Below are 27113 nucleotides of genomic sequence, written 5' to 3' on the forward strand. Positions count from 1 at the left end.
GCGAGATATTGTGTGGGAGTTTTCGTTTTTACGACGACGAATGGCGAGCGCGCCATATTACGTGACGTCACAGTGTTTATAGTGCTGTGCTGGCGATGGAGTCGCTCTCACGTGATGTTGAAACGTACGTATACCTGGGAGCCTGTTTCTGCGTCTTCGAGGGTGAACGGTTTTTTCTTTGTGTCGTGGTTGGGTACTGCCGTAGGGCGTAGGTTTTCCATGCAACCTCGAACTTGCGTTACATTTATCCGAGGGTCTAGCTATCATATCCGCTGCTGTTGCCTTGATGTCATTCTTCCAAGCATTTCGTGTCCCTATAAGTATTGTTGGGAGTGCTTGAGTCCATTCTCCTTTTTCGTTGAAACGGAACGTCATAAAAGGAAATACCAACAACCCCAATGGTATTGTGACAGCCGTCTCCGTATTTTCTTCTTCCGTGCCTGGAATCTGGTGGCTAGTCTTCATCAGGTCGATGGTGGGGAAAAATGATTCGTGCCGATTTCTGAGAGAAATCTTCAAGGTCTGTTAGTCTTCGCATGGTCTCCAAACGTTCGCACAAGATGTAATGCCCAAGGACTGTCGGAAAGTCTTGCTATTCCGAGATCCTCCCGGGCGGAATCGAGTTTTCCGGTTGCTAGGCTCCGTGGTTTGTGAGCTAATAGAGCGTGGTGTTTTCCCTTTTTCCGTGCGGACCCAATACTTACTATTCTATTGCTCGTTAGCCCGGTCTGCGTATCGGTAAGTTTCTGATTTAGTTAAGTAAGTTCGTAATGTGCCAGAAAATCTGCGCCGATGATTGGCTTACTCGTGTCAGCTTATCAGCTACGATGAACCTCCATGGAAAATTCCTTCGGAGTTTCAAATCTAGGTACGTGTTGAGAGTACCGTTCTGCTACATGATGGGAAGACTCATGCATGATGGGCGGCAATTTTTGTATTGCCTTCTTGGTGTGCGGCTGTGTTCTCGCTTTCGTACCGTTGGGCTGCTGCTGCTGCGTTCGCTTATTGGCTTCCTGGACCGACTTATCGTACTGAAAAACGTCTACTGCCTGTGGGCTCATGCTATGTATGGCGTCGGCGAGTTCTGTTACCTTCCCCAGGGCGACTTTTTGCTGTACCATCAGAATGGCTTAGATATTGTGCGGTAGTCTGCTGTTCCGTATAGACCTTAAGACGGACGACCCTGCGAGCCCTTGGAGGTGTTGTAGGATCTGCGACGGCTTAGATTTTCCAACCGGCCGCCGGATTCGAGTGATAGCGTCCAAAAATCAAATCTTTAATTAACATCCGGGCTCACGGGCGTCCTAAAAATCTGGGACATATCTCAAAATCTATATTAGTTCAGCGCGCGTCTAATGACACTAAGCACAGTCTAATCACACAAAGTTTTCTGCAACACAATTAATGAACTAATAACTACGGTTACTTGTACTCACTTAATTGACCGGATTAATATTTCCAAATTCCATAGCCCTGCAGTAATGCCAATCGAATTTTGGGTCAATCGCAAAAGATCTGCAATGTTTAAAGAAACTGTACTACTCCTACCTTGCAGTTTTAATGCTCATGTTCGCTTAAAATCGGTAAAGATAATTGTCAGCTGGTGCTTGTTTAGTTATGGCACATGATAAAAGCGGGAATTTTTAGCGAATTTTTGAAAAAAATACGCTATTATATTCGTTATGGCTGGCAGGCCGGCTGTCCGCGTGAGATCTCCACAACTACAATAGCTAGAGAATTCAAATTTTCACTAAAAGCTTTCTGCTATAGTGTAGATGTGCAGGCACAGCACTAGTCTATTTTGAGTTAGATTACTTGTGAGATCGATAATTGAAGAAAATAATTTCGATATGGGTTTCGGAGGTGCTATAATTTTACCGTTAGATAGCGCTACCAGTATAAAAACTTATTATTTACTTTGTGATTTGTTTTACAAAATGAAGACGTACGTCAATTGGAATTAAATAAAATTAATTATTTAACGCAGCCAAAATTACTCGTGAGATCGATAATTTTAAACTTCGCTAATAAAATACTGACCTGCATTACCAAAAATGCGCTTTAATCATGCATTATGCTGATTTACAACTTGTTTTCCTCATTTCGTAGAAATTCAAAATAGTAACCTGTAGCTTCTATATCTGGCGTGTTGTGGACATTCTGAAAAAGAGATTCAGATTTTTTCGGCAAAACGATTATATTGAATTCGTTAAAATGTTGGCAATTTTACATTGATGTCATTGATGCCAAAATCGTTTTTTTTTATATTTGGTTTGAGCTAGGAAGCTGTCAAGAATTTGACACCTGGTTTTCTGCTTAAACATTACAAGGTTTTTCGAGCTTTAAACACTGATTTTAGATTCCCTGATTTGAAGATGAAGTTAGTCGAGTCAAAGGTAAAACTGTTACTGGCAAGTACGTCGTAGGATTGCTAAAACCAAAATGAAAGAAGAAACAAAAATTATCTGATCTTTGGCCGTAAGCTTCTTGTCGAAATATTTTAAAATCTCTGTTTAGGTATTAAAAAAAAGTTGTAATGCTGGCCCAACAAACTCCGTTCTCAGCTAAGTTTGGTCTTTGGATAAGTATCTATATTCAAACATGAACATAACGAACCAAAACTTTTTTTGGAAATGTCACAAAAAATTCAAGTACGCTCAATGGTCATAAGAAAAATGCTTCACTCTGATATTAACTGCACTGCACCTAAACCTACCTACTAAAAAAAGTGCCTATTACATTCGATTTGCGCAACCTGGAACACTTTTATAACGAGGCAAGTATATGTTACAATTGTTGTGTTGTGCAGTTCCAAAAGGGCATTGTTATACTCGTAATACCATTTAGGTATGTCCCTTGAACAATTTTGTACCGCCTCGCGCCGATAAGGACTAGGGCTGTATGTGTATACTTCGTAAGATCTAAGTAAACTCCCATGGGGCTGTGCGAAAGAGGTTGATGTCGAGGTTTTGTCCCAAAAGGCTGTCCAGTGCCTAAACTGCTGAATTAGTCTAGCATCCATAAGGAGAAGGCCATCTTGCAAGTATTTTGGTCATTTTGTCTTGACAGGTAGCATTCATTCTCAGTAAGTGCAACGAATGTACTACCCCTCTACAACTCATTTATCATTTCACATGCAGTTTTCGTTCCTCGTTTCGATATTGGAAATTCACCTTTTGTTACGTGTACGGTCTACTTTCATTGTAGACACACCTATAATATCGGCACAGTATTAAAACGTAATTCGTGATTGGTCAATGCATGACGTGCGAGAATCGTACACCTACCTACCCTTCGGTTTACTACCCTCTCTTTCACGTAATCCATTACGAGTATGTAAAACCTCCGGAGTTATTACCTCAGCCTTTTGCCCAGCGGCACAGTTTTGATGCGATTTCTCCATTTCCAATTTAACTATAGGAAATTGCACTAATCACTTATTGATTAGCAACTATAATTGTTAGTGGCGACGTCTTCTTTACGTTATTATCGTTAGTTTACAAAATTACGTGTATCGTACATTTAAAAACGATTTAATATAAATCGCCTTAATAATTCGTGGGAGATTTCAATATTAATTTGATTAATATTAAACATTGTCGGGGTTCCAATTTTATAAGGCGATAATTGAATTACTTTATCATTTGTTTCAATTGATAATATTGTGCATGTTACCATATTTTGCTGCGGCGTTCTCGGAGATTCGTTCTTCTCTAGACAATGCTACCCAAAGCTAAACGCATTTAAAATAGTGCGCAATGGTTCAGATCATACTGGTGTTTTCCCTAATTCTTTAATTCGTTTTGAATTGACTATGAAGTAAATGTTTGTTACATACGATTACGAAGGCAAAATATTGATAAATCAGCTGTCTAGAATGGTAATTTTTTGTAGGTATTAATTTTTAAAATGTTTGTCTACTTTATTTGGATAAAATCGAAGCTGCTTTTCAAACCGTATCCACTAACTTAACCCTCCTTGGTTATCGTGCAAAAGTTCACTGTTATCTGTGTTCCAAAATTATTGGTTAAATTTCTGTACAACAACCGCCTATCATAGTTTAATCTTCGAATTAATTTCCCATCCACTTCATGCAACACGTACAATCGCGCTGATTGGATACGGATTAAGAACTCAAAAATGGCGAGTCCATTTGAACAAAGTAGAACATATTTTTGGGAATGTTTCTCACACTTGTTCACAGAATTTGAGGTCGGAAAAATGCCGGCACAACATGTCCATCTGTAACCTGATGAGCTTGTATAGTAATCGACCAAGAGACTTGTGTGTTTTAATCCCCACACAATGCATTTTGTTGTTTGAAACGAAGTTGGGGCTAAAATTTTAGGTAAATGATCGACGGATGTAACCAGGAACGTGATACCAATTTCCAGGATAGGCAAAACCGAGGGCAAAACGTTTTAATTTTACTCTCTTCACGATAAAAGGTTTCCAATGGTCTTCTCGTGTTATACACGATAGTACTGTTGAAGCATCTGATCCTTACTTCAATGACTGCAGCTAAAAGTTCCTGTGTCGGTATCGTCAGCTTTATATTATATTTCCATAAAACGTCAAATAATTTCCGTCGTTTTCCCTCAAACCAATTTCAAAGGAAGGCTTTTTTGATGGCTGCGACCCCTCTTTTCAGTGCGAAAACGCAATAACATGGAGGGAATTAGTTCACTCAGGTTTATTCCCGTTTCTAAACACTCGCTTGGTGCAGCTTGAATGTTTTTCTTGGATGAGGCGTCAAATGTAGGGTCCACGGGAGTTATGGTAGGGCGATGAGGTAAAAAATGACCATGTTTACTAGACATTTCTAGTGTTTCGTCTTTAGGTAAGTGTTCTATCACTCCATCCTTTAACCATTTAAGAAACACCTTATTGTAGACATCGTAAAAATTATCCTTCTTCAGCCTTTGGTGGGATAAAAAAAGATTGGATGGCAAAGGAGGATGACCGTTGGTCCAAGAGGCATGCTCAGTTTATAGCGATCATCCTCTCGTTGTTTCTCGTTACTTACAAAATGTACCATAACTTCTTGCTCTTTTTCTTGTGAGGGGAGGTCTTCAATTCCCGGTACATTCAAACTCCGTAGATTAGATATGGCATGCATTCTTCGAAAACATGGATGTTATAAAAATGGAGGACGGTTGGATACAAGAAGTGTTTATAGTTTACCTATATCAATATCCATCTCAAAAGCGTGTGAATGGCTACTAAAACACATTCTAGGTTATGCTCACGTCCAGGAAAAAAGCTTACTGGGATATATCAGCGCCTTTTAGCACGTCTATAGGTCAATATGTTGTATGAATTATTTCAGCACCCATCTGCCGCAGTTCTTCTAACCAAGGTTCTTTTCTTACAGAACAAGCATGTCTACAGTTCAGAGGCTCGTATAGAACTTGAAAATTGCAGCTGTATTTTCCTATCGGTCTTCGGTTTTTGTATTATAAACGAGAGAATGTTTCAGTTCTTTCTCTCGAATAAGAGTGTAACCCATTTTCTTCAGTAACCTTTTCTGGTAACGTTAAGATTTGTGGGAACTCGTATCAAATAGAAGCATCACATGCTTTGAGTGATTCTCGTTTTTTAATTCTACAACTACCTATGGTTTGCAAATAAACTTCTGTAAAATTGTGGTTGGTCAAATTCTGCTTTTCCTAGCTGAGTCACTATTCTAGAAAGCGTTCTTTACGACTGATTTTGATTGTTCTTTGGGACACATGACATTTGTTGCATTTTTCATTCGATCGACATCTTCGTGCAAGTGCTTCCTTGCATTGATGAGAGCAGTGAGACTTTTTGAAAAAAAAAAACACATTTTGGGCTTTCTTTATGGAAAAATTTGGATGCTGTTGGTATACCTATTGCGTGCACTTCTTTCTTCTTGTTTCCTTTTATCTTTAAAACTCATGGCTAAGCACATTCTGTCTTCATTCATAACTTCCTGCTTTAGAAAATCCATGAAAGCATCAAGGCGCTTTTTTACCGATGAAGAGACTAGGGTAAGATTGACTTCTATGGCAGGCTTTTAATAAAATCTTTTCCCATAAGAAGATTCTTACAAAGGATAATATGGCAGCACAAGCATCGGATGTTACCTCTTAAGCCAGAAGTGGCAAAACTTTTGTATCGTTTGATCTTCTCTACATATAGGTAAGATGCTTTGCGATCTACCAGCTACTCCTACTATGAAAAAGTTTTTTTTTGTTAGTGATGTAAATTGAGTTTTCATTTCTTGTATTTTTGTAGTCCGTCGTATTTTTGTCTGAATAAGATACTGAAGTATATCCTCCTCCTCCATGTCAGAATCCTCATCAATTCGACTAAATTAATTTCAGAAACCGAGCCATCCCTTCAAAGCGCCAGCATATAGACGAAATTTTCAGCTTGCTTTTTAGCGCATTTTTGCACATTTATTTCTGAAAAGGTAGCTTTTAAGCTCACTTTGGCCGATTGGCTGGCAGTAAATGCGAACCCGTAGATGAACGCTTGTAAAAGACGAGGAGTGTACATGTACGCCTTTAGGGACAGGGCTACAAGATGTGAGGTCGGGGACTTCTGGACGCCATCCGCGAGCGTGTGATCTAACTGACTGACTAATCTGGAGATTTTCAGTTTTTTTCTATCTTCTTGTACAGTTTTTCTCCGATTGTTTTCAAAGTGGTGTCGTCGAAAAGATCTAGTTGATGCCGCAACTCCTGCGTGGCGGAATTTTGTTTTTTTTTTACGAAATGAACCACCTTTTGCACGACGCGCGTCTTTCACAGGGGTAGTCGTCTATGGGCGTCAAAAAGTTTCTTAGAGCTCGAATCGCGGTCTCTCTTTCTCGTGCTGCCAATGGAAGCTCGAGCTATGAGAAGTGCCCAAAAATTGAGTACTATTTTGTGCCGGGTTTTTAGCGAAATCCGCCAAAATGCGAATTGCAGGTGAACGGGACGTCGGAAGCGGGTACCGACAAAATGAATGTGGTAGCCTTCGACAAGATCTTATATTGATGATGGAGTCACTTGCTAATAAAACACTGATCTGCGACACAAAAATGCGCTGAAGTCGATCTCGCACGAGGACTTTGGATCATGTTTGATTATAATTTTCGTTCCGACAAAGTATGTCAAAACGGAATATTATTTTGTATTACGAGCTTAAATTATCCATTAAACCCGCGTCAGTATCAATAGTGTCCTGATAATCATCTAAATCTACGAGTAGCATCATAACCAACATGAGTTCACTCAGTTCGACAATTTGTTGTATTTTTTCAACTATAACTACTTTTTACGTTTATTAGTTCATATGTATTTGTGGATAATTGTTCTTCAATTTTGTCAATAATTTTTGTAAATATCCAGTACCATTTCGGTGTAGATCTATGACTTTCTATGTTTCGCATTTATAATGTCGTTGTTCTGATTCGGATTATGATGATAGAATGAACTTCATTCTAACACGATTTTTGGAGGCTTTTTTTGTTTAGGAATTGGTATCCCTGTTTACCTGTTATGTGTGACAGCCAACAAAACGTCAGCACAAGAGTACGCTTTATACTTTGTATGCTCGTGTTCTGTGGTAAAGTTAAAGTTGGTTACTTTTTTTCACACTAATATCAATGTTTATTCATTAAACAAAGCTCATATTTAAGGAAAAATGCACACGCATTACGATTTATTATTAAATTACACCAATAAAGTCATTAAACAAGTTTGCATAAACGATTTCTTAAAAATGTGCTAAAATGAAATTATCTAACCTCAACCTAACTTTCGTTCTTAAAAGAACAATTGTTATAAATTTTAACAGTCACCGTGGAATGTTCACCTGCATTTATAGTAATTCCGGGGACATTTTGTAACGAGTTAACAGTGGTGGATTCGAGGGTGGATTGTTCTCCGCTAGTAACAGTACATGGTTTCGTGGAGGGTCCAGCTTGAGGTTGTTTGGATTGAGTAGTCGAAACCGAAAGTAACTCTGCGACTTCAATTCTTTTTTTTTAGATTGATCAACGTAACCCTCTGCTGTTGAGGAACTTTTCCACCCACCATGTTGCTTCAGTGTCATTATATCTGCACCATTGTTCGCCAAGTGTGATGCTGATGATCGGCGAAAGCAATGCCCGGAATATTCATCGCAGTTCCGCAACTTGAGATATCTTGCAATAATTCGGGGCATCTCGCCTATTTTGTTCAAACCAATTGGTTGCACCGTGCAACGTCCTTGTCGATAAAATATGAAAAACCGTTTGTGGGTTATATGTACAGGTCTTAAGCAAGCATACTCCTTGATTAAGCCTATCCACATTGCATTTGTAATTGCAAATAGCCTTGGACGTTTAGTTTTGGTTTTTGGTACCGTCACAAAAGTTGAATCGGACTTGTAGTCTATATCATCCGTAAGCAAATTTTTTAGTTCCTCCCGCCTGCATGCTCCGGAATAACCAATTATTAGAATTACCTATAAATGTATCAGTGTGTAATTGTTGATTGAAAATTAATAAAATTACCTTCGCTGCCAAATACTCTGTGTTGGGTGCTTCATTAATGAATCTTTCTAATTCAGGATATTGTAATATTTTAAACTTCTTTGCCTCATATCCAACTGATTTTCGTCTTAATAATGCCTGCAGTTTCATAAATTTAGAAATATCAATATTCTCTCGAACATTCAACATAGATCGGAGCATCGAGTAATTCTTCCACAACGTAGAACTTTTGTAGCTCTTGCTCATTATTGTAAAGAATGCTAACAAAACATTTTCGCGTATCACTGTCACGTTTTGTGCGCCACACCAATCTTTAAATTTTAGGTATTCTTTTTCATACTCTCCTTTTGATTTTGTCGGTAACAGATTATCGACCGCTTCTTCGGCTATTAAGTGTAGTTCTGGCGGAGTAGATGAAAAGGTTGTCTCAGACATTGCAAATTTTACCTTCGTGTATCTATTTTCAGGCGCAATAACGAAAAATGTTAAAATTTAGAGAGACTAATTTAAACATTTGAAAGATGTACGCAGTGCTTTTATAAATAATAATTAAGGGCTCAACATAGAAAATAGTATAAAACGTTCGTTGCAGAAGGCCTTCTATCACTCGTTCATTCGAACCTTCGCCGCTGCGCGGCTCAGGTTCGAAACTTGAACTCGTGCTAGAATAGGCCGCCTTCTGCAACTTATGTTTTAATATACTATTCTGGGTTTTGTCCATACCTGCTACCTATACCAAAATAGTCCTCCTGTCACGGTCGCAACTTGTTTTTATTTCTTATTTACTTATTTAGGATGTCTCTTGGAGTCGAATCTATATCTATTCAAAAACAACAGACGAGTACCAGCATTTCCAACAATTATGGAAAAAGTGCTCTATAGATTTCTCAACTCCTCACACCTGAGCAGAAACTGGAGAAGAAAGAAATTTGTCAGGACTATTTGGAGAGTTTGTCGAACGATGGCAATTATTTTTTGCGGATTGTTACAGACGACGAAACGTGGATGTTTCACTGAAACCCTTCCACAAAATAGGAATAAATTCCGCCCCCAAAAAAACAGAAAACCAACCTTCACCTGGAAAATAAAATAATGCTAAAGACGATTTATTTTTTTATTAAAGTACTTTTAAGTTACTTGATGAAGTGATAACAAATTGATTTGATAGATACATAGTGTAAAGATACAGTAGGTATTTTTCTATTATGCTTAAACCGGTTCAGTCTCCATAAAAAGAACGTTTATCACTGCTATTCTATAAACATTAACTTCTAGTGCACATTCCTTTGTTCTTCAAGAATTTGCTGATAAAGTTTGCAAAGAGAGACGAGACGACGAATATCTATCAACAAAAAATGCTTACCCTCATAATTCAAATGTAGCACGTTTCGAATAGGAAGATAGGTATCTAATTAGAAACGTATTTAAAATATACAGTTTAAAATGTTCTTTTAATAGGATTTTTCATTTTCACGAAAGGATTTTAACACAATTGTGACTTTTTCTATTTGTACCTAATTGAATGGATAAATCCTCGGATAAATCTATAATGGACTATCCGGGTAGATCAAATGTGTTAATATTTTGTCGACCATTTACCTTGAAGCGAAGCTACAGAAATGTTTTATGGGTGTAATTGCACAGATACGACGATGGTCAAATTAGAGAAAAAATCCGCAACGAATTTAATGGCACGACGCGAAGCGGAGTGCCTTTAACGTTGCAAGAGCTTTAAAGACCAATTATACACGTGTATCTTATAGTATTTTTTATTATACCTGCAGTATAATTTAAAAATAGGAAATACAATGAAACCATATTGACGTTGTAGTCGAATACGTGTCTAATTAAGTGGGCTGGGTGTTCGTAATTTCACGATTGCCATGAAAATGTCACTTGACGTTGGTTCATAAAAATCATCGTGTTTATGAATAAAACGATTTCCGTGGAAAAAGATAATAAATACATGTCCATTAAATCGCTTGTTGTAAAATCTAAACAAACGTTGGTAGCTGTAAAATCCAAATCCAGTAAAGCATATTATAAAGAATATGAAAAGCTGTTTCCATTGATGAATAGGAAGTTACTTACGAATAAAGTCTTAAATGCATCGATAATGCTGGGATATATGAAGGAAATGTAAAAGGTATTTAAATCTTCTATCTTTTGGTGAATTCATTCAAAACCTCAAACAATGCTGCGATTAAAAAGTGGAACATATTTGAAAGCCTACCTACCCTAACTTACGCGCGTTTGTGAAACTTCAACCAAAGGATAGGTACAAGCCAAAGAAATGTTCTGCATTTACGGAAAGCGACCTAAGAGGATTTTTTTGTCGCCCAGATGACAGTTTCAAAAGTCATACTTGAAGTTTCATTACTTAGCAACTTTAAAGCACGTGTGTTTTAATAGTTATTTATGCAATGAGTGTATAAATGAGGCGTTTTATTGGTGAGTGAGATGTTTAGTCCACGAGCGCAGCGAGTGGACTAAATTCGAACGAACCAATAATCGCCGATTTATACATGAATTGCATACAACGTTTTTTCGTCGACCTCACTGGGGTAGGTTATTTTAAAATCAACTACGAGAGATTACAAAAGAGATTATGAGCTACGATTTTTCACTAAATATATTGTCGTTGCTATAGTAATAAGTATGTTGTTTAATGCTGTACCGTCAGTTCTCGTAATCGCAGTGGAAGATTATGTTGCTTGCTCTGCTGCGGAGGCGATTTTAACATTATATCCCCTCAAATCAAAAGAAACTTATTGGAACGGTTTCGATCAGTTCGGCAATTGATGGAATACAATGAATTTGAAAGGAGATATTTCCGAAAATGTCATGTTGACATTTTACCTTGAAAAGGTATGTGAAATTAGAATGTAATTATTTCTTTTACAACTGTACTAAAGTACGTGTATTAACAGTTAAAGATATGGAAAAGTTCATCTCTGTGGGCGACGTACCTACTCAATGTTGAAGGTAAAGTAACTGAATACCTTAACAATACCTTATCCGAGAAGCTACACGGGATATGCTTTGCTGAGATCGTTGGCGACCATACTGGCTGCTGATCTCACTACATTAAAACCGAGATTAAAATGGTTAGGTGGATGGAAGTTCTCAGCTGTTGCCGAAAGTGAATTGTTATATAAATGTCATTTCCCTTTAATAAAATGGTTGTTATGTATAAGTTGATGCTAACGATTAATGGTTGCTAATGTATAATGGTTATGTATAAGTGGTTGCTAACGATTAATGGTTGCTAACGTATAATGGTTTCTAACCATTAATGAGCTTGATTACTACACCCGTAACTAAGGTGTAATTTATGCTGTTATCGAGAGGTCGACGAAAAAGGCCTTTTTTCGCACGTAGGTATTTGAGTGTTTAAAACGGAGATTGTGATTCAGGTATAATAAAAAATAGATAACACTTTTTTATTGCCATTGTTTGAGCTCTACAAGACACCGTTGAGAGACTTTCAATACAACGTTTCGTTTCGAAAAAATCATCATAGGTAATTGAAAAATGAAAAATTTTCTTGGACACAGTGTGTATCTATTTTCCTTGTGTTGGCAAGTATATTTTTTTAAATGTGGATTCTCAAGATTGATATCACATCTGAAATTTATAACAAATATTTGATGAAAATTCTGTTTTGTGTAGGAAGGTTTTTTTCGAGGTTTTTTTGATCAGTACGTTTTGGATTGATCAACCTAGGTGCACATTCGTCGTTAATTACCGAAAATTTGCGCCGCAGAAAATAGGTGTGGATCTACACTTTCTGTGCTATAATTGATTGTAATTCTTAGCGCATTTTTGATTCTCAAAAAGGAGCTTATTTTTTCACTAACTATCGGCTGATGTTCGGGCGCCTTTTATTAAACGATCGAGATCTCGGCAACGGATTATCGTGAAACTTTCGGATGTTCGGCCTTATATTCGTACTATCATGATATTCTTGCATATCGCTTAGTCTGAAAGCTGAAAGACATTCCTCAAGTTTCCTTTATAAATGTGTTAAACAATTCACACATTTCTCAATCCATGCAACCATCGGAGACATTGGAAATGGCAACCTTATAGCGCCATATAATATGTAAAACACCATGCTCGTAATACTATCAAAGGAGAGTGCGAGAATTTTAAATTGGAATTAACCAAACAATTGATCATTATTATGTAAGTACCTACCGTATCGACAGTAGGTATCCACGACCGATCGCGGTCGAGTACGGTACAATCGTCACTTGAAGCGACACGCCGTTGTCTTTCCTGCTTGAACGAAACTCGATACCTAGTAGCCGTACCTATAAATACGAAACCATAAACATTTCCAATGTTAATAAGGAAATAGAATATCACAGTGTGCAGTGTATGTCCAGTTTTTTCGCTAATAAAATAATTGTCCCGACTTTATCTATTCACGAGTACGAAATTATTACCTCTCCGCTGAGGGATTATGGGTCGCATGGTCAATTTCAAGTACTTAAATTAAATACTCGGAACAGGTATACCTATTGCAGTAAATTTTTAGATAATTCGTTATGTTGATTCTCAGTTAAACTAAGCCGTTAAACCAAATTTTCAATGAAACTTGAAGAACTCTACCGATTGGAAATTTGCTGTGCAGGCATATTTGGGGCACGATGATCTGTTTAAGCACATATTAAAGGAAACCCCGACGTCGAACTGTTTTAACTTGTTTTTATTATTTGATGTTTTTGTGTTTGTTATGTTATTGGAAATGTCTTTCCCGTTTCATTTGCATTGTTGTTGCTTTTGTTCCTGGTGTCTTAAGGCTGTGCGTTTTGTCGTTTTTCTATCGAAATTGGTTATAAATGCAGATTTTTCTCACATTGTTTTGCAAACATAGGTACCTATACCTAAGTGTTTTGATTACGGTTTATTAACGAATACTTGTGCTGCTCTGCTATATTGGAGGACAGTTTTGTTTCCCTTCGAAACCTCTCACACATCCGATAATGGGCTACATCTCATCTTACCTACTCATTGACGTTTTAGTAAGCATTTTCTGTGAATTGTATGGAAATAGATATATTTCAGCCAATTGATTTGGCGTAGGTATATTTGATCATCACACGGAATAACAAATATTCTCTATAAATTTTAGATAAACATTTTCTGAGTCTGTAGATAACCAGCTTACCGCGTACGAAGTTAATAATTATTTTCACAAAATGAAATGTACTCTTCGTTGCCGTTATCTACCTATAAGTATATCATAATATTGTATATGACCACGACCACCCCTGAATTGGATTTGCTCTGCTCGTTCATGTGGTGCTTAGTGCTGTAACGTGATATTAACTTCATGCTCGTGAATCATTGGAGAATCCCGGTCTAGGGCGTCCTGTTGACGTGATCACTTCAGATGTTGAAAAAACCAAGTGTTTATGGTACTGGGAGGATGTAAGACTTCAGAAGAGACAATTAGCAGCTTCACTTGGAGTTTCGGACACTACGGTTTTCAGAATTCTTGGCGCGCTGTGGAGAATCAGATTTAATTACCTATCACTCGATTTATTACTGCAGATGAAACCTGGATTCATTATTATGATCCGGAATCGAAATAATATACCTAGTTGATGCAGTGGTATGTTCCAAGAAGTTTAAAGTCGCTGCTTCTGCAGGAAAAAAAAGGCAACCATTTTTTGGGACTCTCTGGGAATTTTGCTGATTGAGGGTGGTACGGTAACGGGAGAGTGATGCATCCCCTTAGGTATAGAGATGATAACGTGAACAGACGCGGAAAACTGACGCAAGGTGTCTTGTTGCTCCACGACAGTGCACCAGTGCACAAGTCCAAGCTTTCAAAAGCTGCTGAACATCCTATTGATTATTTTTTGTTCCCGAGCCTCAAAAAAAAACACTATGGGGGAAAAAATTTAGATACAATGAACATATAGAAGCTGTTGAGGACCGTTTTGCGGAAAAACCAAATGAATATTTTAATATACTGGATTAAAGATGTTGTTAAAACCTACCTGCGCCTATTCAAAAGCGCCGGGATTATATTGAAAAATAAACTGTTGTTGCTCCATAGTCTTTTGTTTTCATGCCTAGTCGGGGAACGACCCTTCGTAGGTCGTATCGAGTTGATTATTACTCCGTCCCAGGTTATGTCAAAACAATAAACAAGTCTTCTGGATTCATCGGCCAAAAGTTCATCACTTCGTGAAACGGGAAATTTACCTACCACGAAATTGTTTTTATCAACTATGGAGAGAGTACGTGTACGACGATGGTATATCAACTTTGGTTCTTGTTTTGGAGCGCCTCGGGAGTACCTAGGTATTTAATTGTAGCGTCCGAGTACCATAATTTGTACCAAGTGGTCCGTGTTGGCTCATTTTGTAAATTTTCGAGTAGGTAAATGTTAATTGATGCTTAAGCATGCTATCGCAATTGGCTAGCTTATTTTGAGGTGGTCACTATACGATCAAAAAATATCTACCTATTGCTGTCGAGTCACCTTTGGAATTTTTGTTTACATCAGCGTTTCTCAAACTTTTTTTCACACTGAGCCCTTGTAAGATGACGGAGCTTCCCAGGGACCCCGCGAAGGTGATCTGCGTCCGAGAGGTCATGTTTGGACGGGTGTGGTTTTCGACAGAATTATGGAAGTATATATAAGAACAACACAAAAATTGACTGAAGTATAAACATGTTTTCGCTTTATAAATGCCAGATTTCGTAATTCTGTTGCGAAGGAAATATGGAAGAGAAAATTGAACAATCTGCAGAAAATTGCAAAAATTGGAATGGATCGTTTTCCACCTTCGTGCATTGACAACATTCTTACCATGTTGAACTTAGGTATCTGCTAGATAGGTTTTGACTGCAAAAATTGTAAGAATTCCTTATTCTATAACATCTTAAATGCAAAAATTGCAAAACGAGAAAACACATAGGTACCTAGGTACTTAATGGTGAAGAATTAACTATAAGAAGGGTCGTCTATATAGTTTTTGCCTAAAAGAGATGCTTAGGTATATTGCAGCAATTGATGTGATTGGAGTAATTTTGAGTAATTTAAGTAGGTATGGTTTGGTTGTCGGCTCGCAAGACCTACTATTCAAAGTCACTATTACCTAATTATAACTTCTACTCAACAAGGTACAGATTAGGTATATCATTTAAAAAGTTAACCCTCTGTTGAAAACTCGACTGAAGGAGGGAGAGAAAAATAAGGTTTTCGTGCAATAGAATGATTTTCAAAAGAATAATGCATATATGCTCACTTCCCAAACTATATCATGGTTTGCATTTTTGTCGATGAATTCACAATTGTATGTAGGTACCTAGTATCTATTTTGCATGAAATGCACTATACCTATTATTGTGCAAAAACTATTCAAATTGTCGGTCTATGTCTTCCAAAATTGGATAGGTATACGGTCATTCAGGCATATAAAACCTTATTGCGGATACGTTTCGTGAATCGCAAAAATCCACCATTTTGTTTACGAATCGAGTGCTTCACTGACGTCACCCGAAAAGCCTGGCAAATTTGAGTGTCCTAGTACGAATTTAGTACCGCGCGTCGTGAGATTTTCTCGCCGCGCGTTTTTCAAGGATATCGCTCCCGTTTAAAACGCGATTTATTATAAAGCTCAATTACGTGTGCGATGTTTTGATTCTTTTTTTACGTTTACCAAAATTAAGCACAAAACACCTTTTTGAGGCCCGCGCCGGCCATCTTACATTGTTTTCGTGGGGCGGAGACTCTCTGACCAATAACTGCCAGTTGCGAACTTGTTTAGCTTGATCTGCGATTTGCCGACATTTCATGTGCTGGCTTACTTCAAATGGATACTTTTAGCAATTTTTTTTTTTAAATTAATCAACGTAAATTGCAATTATTTAACGAAATTTTCATATTTTTTCATTACCAATTCTATTTGAAGGCTAATCGCATATAATAATGCAAATATTATTTTTTTAAAGGGACACGCATTGTGTCCACTACCATAAGGAAGGTATTTATATTCTCCGTGGAATATGCATGAAAACATGACAATCTTGGACCGGTTTTTAATTAATTCCATCCCATCTTTTTTTATACGATTGCTGTAAACAAGTAGCTTTTTTTCTATTTTTTAGTCGAATTAAAGAACTGATTGCGTCACTTTTAACGAATTTATTTCCCGCCATTTCTGTAGTAAACAGTCGCCTACTCTGCCGGTATATCATTAGCATAATCCATTACGCACATTTCGTGGTGTGCCGGAAACCGCCAAATTCTTTCGTTTTTTATTACACTCGCGCCTTTTCTTAACATGCGTTGTTGTCTAAAATAATGACTCAAAATATGCTTTTGTTTCAGTCAAATGGTACCGCGAGTCCTTCTGGAATTGTTCAAGAAAGCGCCGCCAGATGTCCTCACCCAAGATTTACCTCAGATAATGAAAATTCTTTCGCGTATGTCCAGGGAAGACGGTAAGAATAAATGTTTATTTTTGTGTACAAATTATATTGCGATTGGAATGCTGTGCATAGCTACTTTACGTTGATTAGAATAATCTTTTATCAACAGGATGTCGGATGTTAGTAGTTTAATGAATTCTTAACGATTTCGTTACGCGTTATCGGAAAGGAAGTAGGTTATGTTACATTTATTATTGATTATCGGCGTGCCGAAATCTTGTGAGGGTAAACAAATGTTGACCTTTTCTGTCTGATGCTTCTTATTTCTACAGAGAATAAGTTCCTTTCTAATTTAGTGATATTCTGCTGGGGGTTATGCTCCATAGGGTGTCTGGTCTATTTTTGTACCTGCATCTAAATATACAAACTTGCGGGGGATCTTTTACGTCGCGCCATTTCCTGTCACCAAAGATCGGAAGTAGGTAGTGCAAAAAAATGGAATGTTGACGCACCTTTTGCTTGAAAAATATCAATTTTCGTTTACTTCCAGTTGCATATCTCTATAATCAATGGACTTTCCAACTTCATTGAACCATCTTCGCGGCGCGCTGTTTAAATAATTATGTTTCCTTATTTTAATTGTATCCAGAAATAGCGCATTCTCTATACCGCCGATGGTAAGAACAGCTGCTTGCAATTTATTTGAGCATAAAACTATTCACACGTTCAATTGCAATCTGGTTAGTCCTGGTTTTGTTTTACTGCCTTTTGTCTCTTTTAATGCCTCATCACTGCGCGCTCTTACCATACCAATAAGTACAAATTGTTTCTATTATTACTCTTTTAATACGTTGGAATGTCTATTAAAGAAATGTAACTAATTGCTGCAACAATAAAATCCCAAAATAAACACGTTTGTTTAATGTCCTAATTTAGTTTGAATTGTGCAGTTTACCAGTATACCTTACTCTGCCACTTAACCCGTTAATCGTCCTGATCGCAAGAGAAGATTTGACCTTAAAACATTGAAACAGTAATCATTCATAAGGAAAGATAACGTTTCCTGTTTAGGTAACCTAATCTACTGATTGTGATAAAATAAAAATAAAATATGATCTGATCTCAGGAGGTCTGATATTTGTAGGGAAGGTGTCATTTCCTTTCCGTGGTTGCATTCTGCCATTCATTTTTTTGACAGGATGACACATTCTTGATTCCAGGTTCGGGACCTTGGAACCTTTTATCCATGAAAGATAACATTTTTTGATCCTTAGAATGAAAGATGAAGGCTTCGATTGAATTTTAGGTATAGTCTCGTGGGAGCTCAGCGTTTATCCTTGAAAAGAATGATTCAATCGAGCTGTTGCTATCTCCACGTGTACGGAAACAAATTCCTCCTTAAGTGTATGAAAGACGTCTGAAAAATTCTCTCAAAGTTCCAAAAGGTATTGACACTATTGCCTCTGTGCCAAAAGGCTCTACAAAAATTTATCCAAGACAAAAAGATTACCAAACCTGACTTGCTGCCATCTAAAATTCGGATGAGAATTTGTGGAAAATTACCTACTATTTCATGCCTACCATAAACAAATTGTTTGATTGTGAAATAACTGCGAGTGTACACAGAAAAAACGCTTTGATAATCTGAATGGGATAATCATTGAGGCAATGGTGTACTGTATTTGCAATACCTGAATAACACCTATGCTTCAATTAATAATTGCCTTACTTTTATATGTGCATAGCTACCTAATATTCGTTGAAACATTAAAACCCATTGAATTAAATTATGATTCTATTGAATCTTTAAAATAAAATATCAGTTCAGACGTAAGTTATTATTGGTATAAACTAAATTATAATTAGAATCCATTGGTTTTTAAAAATTGCTATATTAAATTCAATGAAAGCTCTTAATTCACTTGAATATGCATATTCTTGCGCAGATTAGTTGTATACCTACATTAATGTAGACTTTTTTTTAAAATAAATGTAAATTTCTTTGTGATAAATATTACTCTCAGATAAGTCTAAAGTAGGATTCTATTTAAACAACTCCAACCTGCACTTGATTTAATTGTATGGAACTTTTCTTTTAATGAAATGGTTCTATTATTTAAATGTAGGAGCATTTATTGATTGAATATTATTTTTAAATCCATTTTATCTTTAAAGGCACCAGGCACTGATTAAATAAGAGGATTTTTGCAATAATAAACCAATAGTATATAAACTCGCCCATTTTTTATTACATTAAACAAAATAAAAATATGTCAACAAAGAAACAACACAGCTCTAGTATCAGATCATACTACAAAAACAAAGCAATCAGCCCTGTGATGTATCAGAATCGTTACAGTGATACATCACAGGACTGAATGTTCTGTATATCTATATATGAATCCTTACATTATTGTACTACTATCTACCAAATATTAAAAATAAAAAAGTAAGTCTAAGTTTAGGAACAAATAGGTAATAAGTCTCCAATTTAAACTAAATAGCCCATTGAGTTTGCTTTCTTTAACCAGAAATTCACAGAACATTTTCAAAGAACAGTTATTTCCTTAACTAACTTTAATTCTTGTAGATAGTGAATTATTGTCGGACGACAATTTACATTATCCGATTTTACAAAAACATGTGTATTGGTAAATGCTACCATAAATGACCTATAATGAGGTATTTCATTTTCTGTGTTTAATTTTTCACAAACGAAGTAGCAGATACTTGAATCGTTATGCTGTACTAAAATATGTTTGATGATACAATATATTTGGATATTAATACTGCACAAAACAACGTCATCTATAACAAAGCGAATTCCGTTTTTTTCATACCAATTCACTTGGTAAAAGTTATTTTTATAAAAATTTAAATTTACGTCATTTGAAAATGTGTAAGTTTCAACATTTAACGTATCAAAGTTTGGTCTACTCATAGATATTCGATCATCTAAAGCCCTTTGCATAGACAGGCACCTTGCTACAAATTGCATTTGACATTTTTTAGCGAGCGTTAAAGGAATATTTTTTCGAGTGCTCACGTTGTTTGCAATTTTTTTCAGCTCCCTGTGTTTTGCCTCAAAACGTTCACAAGAAATTTTAGAAACTGGCCCAATTTTCCTTAAAACCATTGTATAATGAAGTAACAAATGATGTTTGGGTTTTAATGTGATATGGGGAAACACTTTTTTTAGTTCACTTAAATATTTAGGTATTAGAGTGTCCAATAATGTTATACAAGAAGAAGATATTTTAGTCTGAGACAAAATTTCGGTTATTTTTAATAATTGCAAATAAACCAACCACGCGTTATTATTAATTGGCACAAGATCGCCAACGAAATACCTAAAATTTTTGACAAAAGTCTCCATTTCTGAAGAAGATAAAATTAACATACCTTTCTCAATGTGCTCCTTCTTAATAACAGGAGGGTGATTTTTTTCACAAAATTCATATTTAAAATATTTAACCCTCGAATTTAACGTTTCGAGAGTAAATACTTCTGACTGTAATAAAACCTTTAATATTTGAGCCATATCATACCTATGTATACCCTCATACAAATCGTGCATAATATCTAAGGACTGATTATTATAAACATGAAAGTAATTTAGCCCGTTCCAAATACAATATTCTTTTACACCATACTCTTTATTTTTAACATGTTGGTCATACATAAATCTTAAGCGATTATTTGAGAGATCCAGTTCTGGTTGATATTGTGTGACAGTTTTTGACGTTATGCAGAACCTACAGAAATAGTTAGCAGAAAAACTCTCAACAAATCCTAACACAGAATTTACACCTAAATTATCACCCACCAATAAAATAACATTGAAATACAGTCTCAAGTTGTTTACTATAATACCGTTAGATTCTAAACTTTTAAGGTCTTCTAATAGACAATTAAAAATAGCTTCATTGCCGAATTCTGTTCTCTCAGAACTGTGGAATATTAAACAAGGAAAAATATTTTCTAATCTACTTATGTACTGCGGTGGTAGTGCAGCTATACTAAAGTAGACTACACCAACCTTGTACACACCAGCATGACTGCCAAGGGGATTTGAAGTTTCAAAATCATCAAAATACAATATTAATGGAATAAATGCTTTCCCTTGACTATTTTGTAATACCTCTTCCCACAAACTACCGTTCAACAAGTTATTATAAATACTATTATCAGAGTTTTTTGAGGCATATGATTGTGTCATATATTCAGAAATGTACTTTAAAGTTCCCGGCAGGGCCAAAAACTTATTTAAGGTTTCTGATACTGGAATAAAAGTGCACGTTCTGTTTTTAAGTATCATAGATGTTTTATTATTTTTATTAGATACGTCCCAAGAGGAACCAATTATTTTTAATTGAGGTTCTATATACTTTTTACTGCGATAAAAGAACTGTAGTCTTTTGTATTCAGTATCTAACGGCTCAAAGCAGACTGCTAGAAAATCAATCAAGTCTTTAGCTTTTTGTATGTTTGTGAGACAGTCTGAAGGGAGCATGAACTCTTTTAAAATACTTAAGAATCCGGCATTTAAGAATTTGCTGATTAGATCTATAATTTTTTGTATAAATGAACGAGGTATAGATATCTCATTATGCAGGGTGGCAATAAGATGTAAAACACTTTCCTTTACAATATTTTCAAACTCTTTAGCCTTTGCATCTGCATCAAAAACAAAAATAGGTTCTTCGCTTATTTCATTATTGGACTCACTCGAAATCTGCATTTCGTCCTGTGTTGGAATATTTGAATCATTTTTTAAGAAAGTGTCAGTTGTAGTTGAATTATTATGTTGTGTTCTAAGGTGATTTTTAAAATTATCGCGCCTGCTGAAAGATCTTCTACAAATTGGACAGTCATAATTATATCTCATGGAATGAGCATATTCTAAATGGATTATGAATTTGTTTAGATCGCTGTTGCTGAAATCTTTACTACAAATTGAACAAATCATAGTGCAAAATTAATAACGGAGCTCTATGTTGATGTGCAAATATACCCACTCACATAATATTCGTTTATATGTACAATTTAAAAAAAACTTTTAAGGGGCTTGCCTATGCATACGATGACAGATAACTATTTCATTAAAGAAGTTATTCTCTCATACACTCATTATATGTCACTATAGGTAGGTACAATTCTTACACTTCTAGTAATATTACTACATTTTAAGAACTTATCCAAAGCGTTTTAATCATTTAAATGAATTTTTATAAGGTCTGTAATGTTTCCTGTAATTTTATTATCCGGAACAGGAATATTGAAAAAAATGCTCTGAATAGCATACCATATATGTTCGCTTTGGACTGGATATTTAATATTTAAGGCGAAAAAACTTTTAAATAAAATATCAAACCCTTTGAGAGTGCTTTCGGCATGAAAATGGATCTTATCAATAACAACGTACGTATTTCTTATGTCGCTGAGCTGTGGACCCTCTACTATTAAATATGGTTGTACTTCCTTATGTATTTTTCGGCTAGCTGCTTTCTCCAGTTGAGTTTGCACTTTTCTCTCTATATCGCCAGGTGTCTACAACAAAAATGGTTAAACTACTCTCTTAAAGAAACACGGGGAAAAATAATGCATTAGAAGATTCACATTGTATGCTATCAAAGTTAGTATACCTAATTAAATTTCATTTGAATGGCTTTTCAAAACTATAATTAATTTACACGAACGGGCGATCAGAAATGAGTTGCTGTCGAGTTGCCTCTGGAAGTTCAAGTTAAGTAAGTACGATTTCCCATGTAAACAAAAATTCCAAATGTGACTCGACAGCAACTCATTTCTGATCGCATTGTATTTATTAGTATAATATAGTTTTTTAATTTATTTTCTAATAGATTTTTTATTAGTTAATCTTAAATGCTGCGACTTACGGTAGCATGAACGATGATGCCTTCCACAGATTCGTTAGTAGTGTACTTCCAGTGCTCTTTACCCGATCTAGAACGCCCCTTTGGTGGAAATATGTGTGGAAGCGAAACAATTTGTAATGCTACTATGGAGTCTAAAATATAACATTTTATTAACAAAAAAATGTATTTAAACAAAACTTATTAATCATACCCGCTGTAAGAGTTTCTTTTGATTTGAGTCTTTCAATTATATCCTGTAGAAGCGGGTCTCTAGTCTCATCAATTTCCTTTTTTCTTAGAGCTAAAATTTTTTCAAAAAATAAGTCCCAATTCTGTAAAATTGACAGCTCAATGTGTGGATACAAAGTTGAAAAGTCAGAATCAATCTGCAAATGAAGACAGATAATTTAGTTTAGGATTTTTGTTCATTTAATAGATTTTACAGCCACAATAGAGTTTTGATATTAACCATTAAAAAAACAAAGAATGAAACTTTACTTTTTACCACAATAAACAAAAATATTTTCAATTTTAATACGACAAAAATAATTATTATTAAAAATATTTTATAAACATACCAAAGAAGTGCCTCTAGGGTCGGATAAGATAGGCCAAGAAACCAATAAGTCAGACACTTTGACGTGTTCCGCCTCCTGTCTTAATTTAAATGTCGACTTCCAGTACTGAAGGACTTCATCCCACGGTTCCCTATGGTGTTTGAGCCATGTGACGGCATCACTTTCTTCTAAAATGTATTTAGTTTTGTTTTAGTTACCCAATGTTGATAAACCTATACCTTTGTTAATGGTCCTCTTTTTTAAAACTTCAAATTCGTTGTGGGGAATTTTCCTTTTTCTGACATACACCTTGTCAGGACTTTGATGTAAAATATTATGGGCTTTGTTAACCAACTTGCCTTTTGCTGGAACTGCCAAATTATTTATTCGTTTCCCTGAATAATAATAGGTTTGCGGGCTCTCGTTGGGGAAAAGGCCGATAATTTTAGAGCATAAGATGTTATATTGGGCATGTGTCAACCGGCTAAAAATATCTATATTAGAGTGATCCAAAAAACATACAATGATACAACAGCAAACACTACGTATATTTCAGGTTATCTAAATCCAAAAGCACTTACTGTTTTAAAATATATGAATAGACGTGAGTTATAATTAAGTCGACCAATTTGTTCCTCAACGACTCTGTCAATCGCTTATTTTCGGAATAAAAACTGAGAATTTTCCCACCATGTGGTACTACATGTAAAAGTGTTTTAAGGTCGAACTCTGGAAACTGCTTCTCATAATCTTGCGTCCATATGTTTTCCGCTCCATAAAATGAAATTGATCTGTTTTCCGTGGGCACTATTACAAATTCTTCCGAAATGTTGCTGAAATTAGAACTTGCTGACCCCTCAGCACTATTAGCAACACTTATTGTACTTGATGAAGTACAAGGGCTAGGGCTACCATCTGGAATATGCACATCCTAAAACAATAATAGGGATTTTGTCATATTTATTATTTGTGCACGAATTGTAAAAGATTGATAAAAACTTGGTTTTGCAATTTGCATTTCTTGTAGATGAATGCAATACCTATTTATAAAAATTAAAAGGGTTAACGGAACAACGGAATTTTTGTTGCTGGGTTATCGGCTCATCTATTCTTATGTTGCATCAACACCGACTGAAATGTGTTAAGTGGATAAAAATATAAATAAAAATGATCTGTTTGACAATAATTAAGGTGTTGAAAGCCGAGTTGAAAGCACAAAAAATTAATGCGTCGCATAGGGCATAGCAGATGAGTACGAACAGATAACATGGATAAACAGTTAGCACATTTTGCTGGTCTCCAAGTGAATTTTCAAGTTTAGGGGTTTATACTGACAATATCAATTGCAATGTAAAGATTTTTTTCTCTAAACTAATGATAGTAAGAAAATTATTTAATTGCAACCGAAATGCAACACATGACGCAATACTTAAGATATGTTTAAGATTAACTTACCGTAAGTGTTAGATCATCCGGTATCTGCAAAACCATTAATTGGTTTATGTTTTCTTTATTCATTGTGGATTATGGCACTTACATACGCAAAACTCGCAAAACGGCAAAATAATTGTAATGGCGTCGATGGCGATCACAATTCACAAGTGCACGGTTCACGTTTAATTAGCTTACATTGCAAATGTGTGAAGTAGAAGAGATGGTATTTAATCTAAAGCACTTATTATTCATTCTAATTTAGTTTTCATTGGAATGAAAATTACCAACATTAAAAGAAGCAAACACTATTATTTTTTCATTTGTTTTAGATATTTGGTTAAGCATTTATAAGTGTTAATATAAATAAAATTTGTATTTATCCAAATATTATAAATTTTCCAGTGATTAGTTAATTATTTAGTGCAATAAATTCTAATGTCTTGAAGGAAGTACACCTTGTCATTGGTATTAATTATATAGAACCATTTACACTATAATAATTTTTTTTAACTTAATAGTTTTGTAAAATGGGCTCAATATAATGCTTGTAATAATATCAATTTTTTGCCGTCTATCGTTCCAAACATGCTTCATTGAACAAAATGTATCGTTTATTGGCCAAATGAAAACATGATCAATCAAAGTATTGTTATTAACTACATCAAAGCGTTTTTTCTGTGTAGTTCGTATACTTTGACGCAATTGTCTATACGACTCCACAAGATTGGAAAGTGCTGGCAGTATTTTCACCTCCAGTTGGGCACTACATTTGCTTTGTTAGAAGTACATGTGGTTAAGATTTAAAAAAATTTATAAATAACAAAGTTGGTATTTCCGAGTCTGCGCATGCGCCTTGTTTGTTTTGACTAGAACAAGATGTGGACAAATTTAAAAAATATATCTTAATAATTAAGCAAGTTGACTGTATACTGTATGCGATATACAGGGTACGTAAAGTCTCGGAACAACCGATAATCTACGTTATTTATGCAGCAATTTTTAAATAAATGATGCGTGCGTGTAATGTTTTCTTTTTTCGGCAGTTTAGCAAGAAATTACCTTAACTTTTTGCTTTTAAATGCGACACCCTCTATATTTTATTGTTATTGGACGCAGAATAAGAAACTGCATAAGAAATGTAGTTTTGCGTCCGATAACAGTAAAATATACAGGGTGTTGTTTTTAAAAACAAAAGGTTAAGGGCGTTTCCGGCTAAACCAGAAGTCGAAATACGAAATCATTTCGATTATTAAATGCATTAATATTTGTTATACACAGTGTCGAAGATAAGGATGGCTATATAATGCGGATTTTGGAAATCGTAGATGAACATTGGCGCTATGAGCTCTACAAGACAGCCTAGAGAGAATACGTTTCGTTTCCGAGAAATCATCAACTTTATTTTTTATATGGCCCATAAAAAAGTACATACTGTATTGAGTAGCATTTTTTACGAATGTTAGTTTCAACAGGATGGTGCACTTGCCTATAGCGCCCTAATCGTGCGAGAATACCTAGCGTAGCGGACCAATTTTCCATAGGAAATCTGAAAAGTTCAGTTGTTCTGGTATATCTTTGAAGGTAATCGGAATCTTCTGATCTTCTTTACAGCATGATAATAACTGTTTAATTTGAACATCTTCTATAGTTTCCGAGATCCCCATGATCATAAGTACACCAATGAAAAAAAATGCTTCATAAATCACGGAGATAATCGGCCGCTCCGGGACTTTTTACTTTACCCTGTATTTGTGCATACAGATTTGGACAGAGAAAGTGGTTGCAATGGCGCACCCCAAGGATAGGATAAAAAATGCACTAAAATATCCGCGATTTTCAAGATCCAGATATATCTATATAGATATGTGGATGACTGGTAGACAGAAAGTTTATAATGTCTTGTCTCTATTGATCAAAGTAAAACGTTTTACCGTTTTCTCGACGAAATTGGTGTATTAATGAACTTGACCAACTGTACCAGAAATTAGAAAGAGAGCGAGATAAAGAGAACACAAAAATTAGTGCTTTTGCATCGAGGCAATGTATTTCGTTTTTTATACGAGGAGAAGTCGGAAGTACCTAACAATATTTGTTTCTTGCCGCATTCATGGAAGACCTATAGGTATCTCTAAATTCGCAATCTTTCTACCACATTCCAGTGCTGCAGCCGGGCAGCACATTTGTAAATATCGGACTAGTTATACCCCTTCAGAAATCCCCTCGGCAAGTTAACTGTTCAAAAAAATTGAAGAAGTCACTCTTAAGCCTACGAATAACCTAATGTGTCCAACTCCGCTGAACTGGGGTATACGCATTTTGTTGGAAAAAAAAAAGAAAAACTTCATGCACAGAGTCGAG

The 27113-nt window shown here is 35.7% G+C and overlaps 3 protein-coding genes across 6 annotated transcripts in view; 1 reads left to right on the top strand and 2 right to left on the bottom strand.

The window, feature by feature from the left end:
• The window catches only part of LOC116169370 (transient receptor potential-gamma protein), a 433246-nt gene that overhangs the window by 105028 nt on the left and 301105 nt on the right, over positions 1-27113 (bottom strand). The window lies entirely within an intron of this gene.
• The window catches only part of LOC116169371 (serine/threonine-protein phosphatase 4 regulatory subunit 1-like), a 30419-nt gene continuing 20107 nt past the window's right edge, over positions 16802-27113 (top strand). Inside the window, exon 1 of one of the 2 annotated variants that reach the window (XM_031485451.1) lies at positions 16802-16957. In XM_031485451.1, coding sequence (XP_031341311.1) covers positions 16849-16957 — 109 coding nt within the window. In that variant the 5' untranslated portion in view covers positions 16802-16848. The remainder of the gene's footprint in view (positions 16958-27113) is intronic. The other variant, XM_031485448.1, reaches the window with a different exon arrangement.
• On the bottom strand, positions 19164-24923 carry LOC116169372. Of its 2 annotated transcripts, XM_031485453.1 has the most exons (7): positions 24777-24923; positions 23903-24252; positions 23561-23805; positions 23343-23509; positions 22976-23150; positions 22786-22916; positions 19164-22435 (listed from the first exon to the last, which is right to left on the bottom strand). In XM_031485453.1, exons 1-7 carry the CDS (start codon positions 24837-24839, stop codon positions 22094-22096), a joined length of 1473 nt encoding a protein of 490 aa, XP_031341313.1. In that variant the 5' UTR covers positions 24840-24923; the 3' UTR covers positions 19164-22093. The 2 variants fall into 2 exon arrangements, with proteins under 2 accessions (XP_031341313.1, XP_031341312.1); XM_031485452.1 differs by lacking the exon at positions 24777-24923 and having other exon boundaries at positions 23903-24463.

Source organism: Photinus pyralis, unplaced genomic scaffold (genome assembly GCF_008802855.1).
Source record: "Photinus pyralis isolate 1611_PpyrPB1 unplaced genomic scaffold, Ppyr1.3 Ppyr1.4_LG4, whole genome shotgun sequence".
Lineage (NCBI taxonomy): Eukaryota > Metazoa > Arthropoda > Insecta > Coleoptera > Lampyridae > Photinus > Photinus pyralis.

Excerpts from the sequence above, each read along its gene's own strand:
- LOC116169372 (XM_031485452.1), bottom strand. The coding sequence starts at position 21,854 with ATGATTTGTTCAATTTGTAGTAAAGATTTCAGCAACAGCGATCTAAAC.